Raw genomic sequence first — 9,691 nt, 5'->3', positions numbered from 1 at the left:
GCAAAGTGGTAGACCATATGGTAGATTTGAGGAGACAACACACACAACCACAACTACAGCCGTCTGAGCCTGTGCAGAGCCAACGGCAAGCACCAAGGTCTAGTATCTCTCCAAACTCACCACAGAGAAAAATGACCTAACCCATTTAAAGAGCAGCCAGTTATTTTATCTGATGATTCTTCTTCATGGTGTAAAACGACCAACGTACTGACACCTAGTGGCTTAGCTGTTCTGAGACAACACTTTTCAAAAATATTTTTGCTCTAATTTTTGGAAGGTAAATATGACTCATTGCTCCTCTAAGCACATCATAATCCCCACAGCTGATATCCCAAACTAAATCTTCTGCTCAGCCCAAGAACAGCAGGTAGTTGGCTATTACGAATCACTAATTCACTCATTATTGATTTTCCCAGAACATATAGCCCCATCATCAGGCTTACAGGTGCAGTTCCTGGCAATGTGCCCCAGACTGCCTGGCTTTGGAAACAAAACAAGCTTCTCCCAGGCCACCCTTTGATTTTTATTACAGACTCCCCTCCACCTCCCAGCATGAGCCAGGCCTGTTTGTTTTCACTCTCCATCTGTGATCAAGCCAGAGCCACATGCTCTCTCACTGAGAGAGAGAGATATTTGCTGGACACTGCAGAGTCTTGGGTGCAGCTTGGGTTAACAAACTAACTTCTACAGCACTCAAGGGGGTCAGTAAAAACGGATCTGGATTTAGATTTGCTCTTGCATGTCCCTCTCTTCCACTACATATTACCCAAAACAAAACAAGTCACTATGGAACTGCTTTAAATAAGTCATCTGACTGAATGGAAACTGACAGGACCAGTGGTGGGACGAGAGCCAGTGGTCAGCTACTTGTCTAGAGCCTTGCTGATGTAACACACGCTTTTGATTTCTTCTTAAGCCTCTTGATCTCAGAGCAGTCATTTCCACAAAGCTGTAGTGCTTGGCAACCTCACTAACCCCACACTACTCTTACTACTGACCCATCAAGCATGCGCCATCCCACTGTCTCTCTTGCCTAGGTTTATGCACAATAACTGTCCATCCAATAATGTTATCACCATCGTCATTACTGCATTTAATTACATTTTTATTCCTTTCCTTGTTTGCAATAGCAAGATGGTATTAAAAGCACCCATATCCTACATTTTATTTTTTCCCATGTGGTACAATTACAATGTTTATACAGCTGTACATATTCTTTCATTACCATTATCCCAAACTGTTTTTATGCCTTAAAATGAAACAGGCCATTTTTGTTACTTTATCATTTGTGGAATCCTGCTAAATATCTTTCTTCACTGTAGGGAACAATCATGTAAAAACACTTCATTTGACCAGGGGACTTTTAAGTTGAACACTCAGTTGTATGTTTGTTTATGGTGTCATGACAAATCTGACTTCATTCCAAGTAGACATCAGTATGTCCAGAATTCAGGAGCTAGAATACTTACACATTCTAGACCATGGAACATATAATTCAAAAACTCAACGTCTTCACGGGCTCCTTCACCAGATTTTGAACTTTTTTTGGCATCTTCTTACTTTTCTGCCATTTTGTGTATAAATACATGCCTTCACACACTCTTCTGTCCTCTGACACACACACACCTGCTGTCTGTCTGTCACTCCCAGTTACACAGTTTTGTCGAGACAGCTTTCTGCGCTGCAGGCCAAAAACCGTGGAACTGTTTCACTACATTACCACGCTGGCACATCACTTTCCTCTTTCATAAAACAGTTGAGAACCTAGATTTTGTTGTTTGTTTTGTCTAATGAGTAGCTCTATGATTATTATAATTATGTAGGTCTGTTTCTGACATGGTTTATTGCTTCTATATAATCTTCTAATGTTTTTGTAATGTAATAATGTGTAAATGTAATCATTTGACTCTATATCTCCTCTATAACTCTGTAACTCCTTGGGTGCCTTGAAAGACACTTGGACCACATGGACTCTGAATGGGTGGTTCTTTTACTGACTATATTGTGTCTGTGTAAGTAGCAAAATTGTTTGAAGAAATGTGGCCATAACAGAGTGTTGCTCCCCACGTATCTTTCAAAATGGATTCTTTATAATGTATTGAAAAACAGAACCACCAGTATAAGTGGATGAAAGTATGGATTTCAGTGTGGATTGGTAAATAATGAAGTGAAGAAAGACTGATACTCATACAGAGAATTATTTTGGAGGAATGACATGTACCAAGTGGCTTTAAGGAACAGCTGTCATTCCTGACTGAAGTGTTTATAGTGGAGTCACTAACTGGGATTTGGGGGATGGAGCATCTTTATGCACAGAGCTCAGAGTTCAGCCAAGAATACCCCTGAATATCGTCACTGGGGGCATGGGTGTTACGGTTCATATGGACATTTAAGACCACTTTATCTTCTCCTAATTATCACATTCAGCATACTCATTATACCATACAACATAAACACTTTTAGTGACTAATGAACTACTGCAGAGTTCTCAATACAACAGTACTAAGTAAATGATCCATACTCAGCATCTGTGTTTACCAGCGTGCTTTAACAAAGTATTTTTTAAAGAACAAATAATTAAAAATTTTTAAATTTCTAAACTACACTGTAAAGTTGAAGCACTGAAATGTACGTAATTTATTTGTGATATAACTTCTACATAGTGCTGGGCGATAGAGCACAAATCAATATCACGATTAATTATACGTTTTCAGACAATTACGATTTATGAACTCTTAATTTGTTTTTGTATTTTTGACCCTCATATTTAGTGACGAGGCTTGTACTGTAAATATGCTCTAGTATTAAAGCTGGGATATTTTTTCTAATGTTGCTGGGAGCTTTTTCCCCTCATTTTTTTAACACTAATTTTTACTCAGTGTTTACATTTGACTTTATTGATATATTTTATTGATATAATTATAATCAAACACAACACGTCTAAACCACAGGGTGTGTTCCTGCCTTGTGCCCAGTAATTCCAGGTAGGCTCTGGATCCACCGCGACCCTGACCTGGATAAACAGTAATAGACAATGAATGAATGAAAAAATATATGACGTCAACGTGGTTTGGTCTTTGTGTTTATCTTTATACAACGATAACAATAACTGTGTTGATGCACATATTTTTAATGTATTTTTTTTTCAGTGCATTGCATTTTTTCCTGAATAGAGATAAGAATAATGAAAACAATGTTAGTATTCATTGAAAATATAATGAAAAATATTCCAATATTTTCTGTTTTCTTTTATTTATTTTTAAATTGCCAACAACTTACAGTGTAACTAAGTATTTACAGATGTTAATACACAGGTAAAACATATTCTGACCATTACTAAGAACCCAAATCAACTGAACAACCCAAGTCATATGCTCTTTTGTAGTTTCCTTATATTTACAACTTCTATTAATATTTGACCAAATTCCTCTCAGATGGAAATTGTTACAAAAATACTCATAATATTTATGAAATCAGTTCTAAATGTTGACATTATTTTCCCTCATGTTTGTACAGGAATGTACAATTACATGGTACAGAACATTCTGCCTTTTTTTATGAGGTTCCGTTTTTGTCAAAGCATTATTCTTCATTTTCTGCATCAACTGGCAGTTTTAATAAAGTCATAAACCTGGAGACGAGACTCCAAAACACTCTCCTGCTCCTGAGTGAAAGACTGATCCATGGATCCAACAAGGAGAGGAAGAGGAGGAGGAGAAGGGTAGATGGAGGGAGAGAAGAGGGATAGTGTTGTCTGTCTCCACGGAGTGAAGCTGTAATTCCTCTGGCATGCTCTCAAAAGCTCTGCACACAGGACACACAATGTAAACACACTATATATACACACACAGAACACACACATGGCCCCCACATACTCCACTTACACTCAAACACTAGAACATGCAAACACGAACATCTCACACAGACATTCAGAATCATTATAACACAAATCACTAGCCTTTTCAACCTCTAATCATTTACTGAGACATTTCTCTCACCTTCCTTTGAGATCTTCTTTTTGCTGCAAGAGAAAAACATTAAAAACCCAATTATACACAGATTATACAAAAATACCCAAGCAACAGCGTCCTGTGGGCAATGTCCTCTGACCACTGATGAAGGACTAGGAGGGGATGACCAAAACAACCAAATAATAATCTACTTTCTCTAACTTTACATTTACATAGTAGAGCAACAAGTGGTTTAAATGAGTGGACAGTGAAACTCCAGGAGCACTGTAGTATCTAGTTCACTCATTCCAGTGCAAACATACCACATTTTACTTCTGTGCTGACTAATGACTATTAAAATACTGGATGAAAGGGTCTATGAAGCATTCAGAGCAACAGACCGACTAAACACTGTAATTATAGAACTAGAAAGTGCACCCATGTGGAACTTATAAAATAGATCATTTGTAGAGTCAAGTTATTCTGAACACCTTACCCTCAAGATACTTAGGAACCAGCCAGAGCAGCAGTGCGATCATGACGATCATAAATCCAAAGACTGAGATATACCACAGTACAGTGTCAGACTCTGAGAGTGAGGAAAGAAAAACAAAACAAAAATCATTCAGAAATGCATTAAAAAAAAAAGACTTGATGTGACATAGGAATAGGCAACCTCAGATTAACAATAAATTAATAAATACAACTTTTGTTTTTGATTTTGCTTTTAAAATGATAGTATAGTGTAGGATATATATAGAAAGAAATTTAAAAAATAAAACAATGTACATACCTCAATTTCAAAGCAATTAAAAATGTTTTAAATATTTTTTTATAGAACAATAAAATATTAGGTTTTATTGTCTACGATTTATAATTCTTAATTTCAAAAGTTAATGTTGAATTAACTCACAAAATTACTGTTAAGACAAACCTTTCCAAATTTTGTAGCGATTCAAATTGGTTGACTGTACAAATTATATCTAGGTTGCCATCTAGTGGTCAAACGTTTTTTTGTTTTTTTTTATTAAGGAAGGGACTTTCCAGGTCGTTGAGAAAAGCTAAAATTACATATGCATGATTAAATACTGGAACACACTGTTCTGTAAAGCATTTTCAATTTAAAATGTTGATGTCTTAGTTATGACTTTTACATTCATGTTTATAAAACCTTTGGTCTTGTTCTAATGCCACAGTTAAGCTTCATGTTTTCAACTGCTGAGAGTGAATTCACTGCTTTTACACCTCCACCCACACTTGACGCCCATCTGTAAAGACACGCTCTTGTCTATTTAGAGTCATGTGGAAAGTTGTTCTCCTGTGTATATGCTGTACTCAATATTTATTGTCTGCTGTATTTATAGTGTATTCTTTTGCTCCTCTGTGTTGTAACGTGGACCTGGTCATTACTTGTATAACAGGAGTGAGGAATGATAATAAAGACCTCTTGAACTGACTCGACTGATTTCCTGTATCTTACCAGAGACAGTGAGGGTGAAGCTCTTGCGGATTGGCACACGTAGGCTCTGGTGGTGAACTCTGCACGTGTACTTGTATCCCGAGTCATCCAGACCTGGCTGTAGAAGGAAAAAGGCTGAGAGAGAGAATGTGCCGTCCTTATTGTTGCGGTGGCTGGAGTACAGTACATTCTTCAGGATCTCAGGCAGAAAGCTGGAACCTGCTGGCTCCCGCAGCCATTCAATAGTTACATCCAGAGGGTAGTATCCCTCAGCATCACACACCACCTTCTGCTCTCCACCCAGAGCCAGAGACAAGGATGAGCCCACATTCACTGACACACGAGGTGGCTCTGTAGGGGGTAACAGAAAAACGAAGAGCAACATAATATTACACATGGTTAAACAATTATTAATTAATTAATTAATTAATTTGTTAATTCATTCATTCACTATCTGTAACCACATATCCAGTTCAGGGTCGCAGTGGGTCCAGAGCCTACCCGGAGTCATTGAGTGCAAGGCAGGAACACACCCTGGAGGGGGCACCAGTCCTTCACAGGGCGGTTAAACAATTAATGATATGTAAATATATAAATATGTCATAGGCAATTAAGCCACAACAATTCCCCAAATTGCTTTTCATATGTTTTTTTGTAATATGTAATATGTTTCAACAACAACTGATGATCACAATATCATAAATACTAACCCCATTTCTAAAAAACCCGGACACTTGGCAAAATGTAAATAAAAACAAAATATAATTATTTGCAAATAATTTAAAACCTGTATTTAATTTAAAAATAGTACGAAGACTATTTCACATTTCTCATAAACTGAGGTATTTTACATATACATTTTAATATATGTTCATTTTGAATTTGATGCCAGCAACATGTTCCAATCTCCACATGGGTGGCTTGCACATCTGTGAAGGCACTGTTAATACTGAATGATATATACATGTTTTGGAGCAACATGCTGGCATCCATACCTTGTATTTTTCTGTGAAAGCCTTGTTTATTTTAACAAGGCAATGCCAATCCACTTTCTGCATGGATTACAACAGTATTGTCACGTAGTAAAATAGAAGTGCTAAACTAGATGAGTCCCACTGAAAACATTAAACACATTATGAAATGAAAAAAATACTATAACTGTGACCTGAGCAGTTGAACAGCTGAAATAATATAACAAGCAAAAATGGGAAAACATTTCACTATTAAAACAACAGCAATATTCTCCTGAGTTGCCAAAACAGAGAGTTGTTAAAAGAAGACGTGATATAAAATATTGGTAATTAGCAACTTTTTTGGAATGTATTGCAATGTATATACACAAATTTAAAATATTGTCTTTATAATATTTTCAGTAAATATTGGGTGATTATTATTTTCACATCATAGAATTTTTTTTCTTTTTTGCACAGCCTCACAACATTTCTGGATATTGATTAGTATACATGTTTATTTATAGTCAAATCCTTACCTTTAAAAGTCTATTTATGTATTTTCCACAGTACATGGAACAGCTTGGATTTCTCACCTTGGATGTTCAGAGTAATATCATGGCTGCCGTAGACAGGGGGGATGAGTACAGAGCAGCTGTATGTGCCCTCGCTAGCCTGAGAGGTAAGGGGAAGTTTCAGAGAGGCATTTCCAACTCCAATGGCTTTGACAGACACTCCACTGCCCTCTGTCTTTCCTGTGCGGCTGGAATAGCTGAAAAGCTTGGTGCGCTCGCCACGTCGTTGAAGCCTCCACTCTACCGTCATGTTGGGGTGCTTATGATCCACTTCAAACTGACAGTTCAGAGTCTGATCCCTCGCTAAACCCACGTCAACACTGGGGGTTCTGGTCAGTATAACCATCGCCGCTGTTAATGTGGAGAAATGAAAGAGAGAGGAAATGGCTACATAAAGATGTGGTAATGAGAAAGTTAAAGTTATAGATACTTTAAGATATCGGTTGCCCTGAAATTTAATTAACTATTTAGTTAACTATTGTCAACCGACATATCACATGTAGTCTATCAGTCAAAACATGTTTGTCAACCTAAGTCTGTTGATTTGGTTTTGCACTGGAGCTACAATGTGACTAATGTAGCTGAGTTTTGTTCATTGTCATAAATCATTGCATGAAGTAAAGCAGAGGCCTCGGTCACCTGAGGTAACCAGCAACTCCCGGTCTGCAACCTCAATCCACTCTTGTCCTTCCTTTGCAGGTGTGTGTCTGAGGAAAGTGGTGATGACAAAACGTTTCTCAGTGTGTGTGAGAGTACAGGTGAACCAGACATCATGCTCATGTGACGCTAAACCAGGCCAACGCATGACAATGCCTCCAGCAGAGTATCTGCGGATCTCACACTGCAGTGTGTCCTCACCACCTTCCACATGTCGCCTCATGTCCACCTTTGTAACTGTAGGAAACAAATGAACAAATCAACTTTAGCTCAAATTATAGATATAATATGGAGCAGTTCAGCAGTGCCCCCTTGTGGACTGACTTGAAAAAACTTTCTAATTTACTCACTTATTACAAGGAAGGTGATTACATCTAGGTGTATGGGGCGGTCTCCTGAAAACCCAAACTGCAGTACTGCATTTCGATGGTGATACGCCGTCTCTTTGTGACCTTCCGAGTTTATTTTTATCGATTCATCCACAAACTGGCATGGCAGCCACTGGGCATCACGCAAGGACTGAGATCCACACAGACCAATACCTGTTTATAAAAAATTAGTTAATCAATTCCTTTCATTGCCTGTAACTGCTTATCCAATTCAGGGTAACGATGGGTCTAGAGCCTACCCAGAATCACTGGGTACCTCATCCTAGATGGGGTGCCAATCCATCACAGGGCATCACACACTCACACCTTCACCCACATTCACATTGTTGCACTCCACTCCACCTACCAATGTGTGTTTTTGGATTGTGGTGAAAAGCAATCTAAGGAAACCCACACAGAAATAGGAGAACACACCCAACTCCTCACAGTGACATGATGTGGGGCTCAACCCACAACCCTGAAGCAGGGTGACAGTGACACTATCTGTTGCACCACCATGCCTCTCAAAAATTAATGGATGGATAGATGGCTTGATATATTAATAAATGAATGGGTTAAACACCTCAGTCAAGTCTTTTTCCTGGTTCATATGTGACTATCCTTTATGTATATTTATATTTAACAATTTAAACATTTTTAACATTGTGATTGAAACAATGAAAATGTTATCAAAAATATCAACCCAAGTGATATGGTATGTGTCATGAAAAAACCATATATAAGTTCTATTTGGGGAAAACCCCCCAAAAATTATAAATAATTTCAAAATAATTGTTCACATTTACAAATAGCTAATTAGTGTTGCACGACAAAAAAAATTAAGTTAAATATTACCTGATAAAACGTCAAATGTTTCAAGATACTACATCAAAACTTTGACATGCTGCTGCCACTAACAGTGAAAGATAATGTCCACTCTTTTTACTGGAATACGCTTCTTTCCAGAGTCAGTAACTTGGTGGTACGTTACAAATTTAGATAAAGCCCAGGGCAGTCCAATATCAAGTTCCCTGGCCACTATTGGGCTTATCTGGCTGAAATGACAAGTCCTGTTGTGTGAAATGCCCATTGGCTTCAACATAAACAAAACCGAAACTTAGTGTTCCAACTCTTGCACATTCAGTAAGGTCTACGTATTGCTATCCCAATTAAAACACACACCTTAGACGTAGACATTAAGACTGAGACATAAGATAACAAGCCTGTTTACTGTGTTGTTGTACATTCACAGCAGGCTGTAATGGTAATGGAGTGTGTTCCTGATCAGCGTGTGCTACAGTGAAATAAAGTATGTGGTGACGTGTTACATGCGCGTGCAGAACCGGTTTAAACATTACACACGGGACATGTTTAACTCACCAAACACTGTGAGGAAAAGTCCTCCAAACAAAATAACCATGATAGACACCGCCACTCAGAGACCTCCAGTCGGAGCGCGAATAAATCGCCATCCAGATAAAACTGCTTTCACTTTCAGTTCACTTTAGCCACTGCAGGTGACGAGGGCGCACGCGCAGCTGCCCTTGTCTCTCATTTCAAATTTCAGTTCCACCTTAAACAGGGCAGCAGTTACATAGCGGAGTACTATTTAAGGTGGAACGGAAAATGACTTAAAATAACTTCAGTGTCACTGTTGCTTTTCTTAAGTTTTTTTTTTTTTAATTCAGCTCAACATGAATCGAGCAAATCTTTATACACTAGCTGTGTTTGT

At 38.0% G+C, this 9,691-nt stretch overlaps 1 protein-coding gene across 1 annotated transcript; it reads right to left on the bottom strand.

Moving 5' to 3' along the window:
- Window positions 1-3,223: 3,223 nt before the first annotated feature.
- On the bottom strand, window positions 3,224-9,462 carry dhrs13b.2 (dehydrogenase/reductase (SDR family) member 13b.2). Its single transcript, XM_066663828.1, has 8 exons — window positions 9,340-9,462; window positions 7,942-8,133; window positions 7,574-7,828; window positions 6,956-7,285; window positions 5,431-5,760; window positions 4,447-4,539; window positions 3,999-4,021; window positions 3,224-3,804 (listed from the first exon to the last, which is right to left on the bottom strand). Exons 1-8 carry the CDS (start codon window positions 9,377-9,379, stop codon window positions 3,796-3,798), a joined length of 1,272 nt encoding a protein of 423 aa, XP_066519925.1. The 5' UTR covers window positions 9,380-9,462; the 3' UTR covers window positions 3,224-3,795.
- Between the last annotated feature and the right edge of the window lie 229 nt (window positions 9,463-9,691).

The sequence above is a fragment of the Hoplias malabaricus genome, chromosome 1 (assembly GCF_029633855.1).
Source record: "Hoplias malabaricus isolate fHopMal1 chromosome 1, fHopMal1.hap1, whole genome shotgun sequence".
Taxonomy (NCBI): Eukaryota; Metazoa; Chordata; class Actinopteri; order Characiformes; family Erythrinidae; genus Hoplias; species Hoplias malabaricus.
Note: the sequence above shows the minus strand (reverse complement) of the source record. Positions and strands in the feature narration are given on the sequence as shown.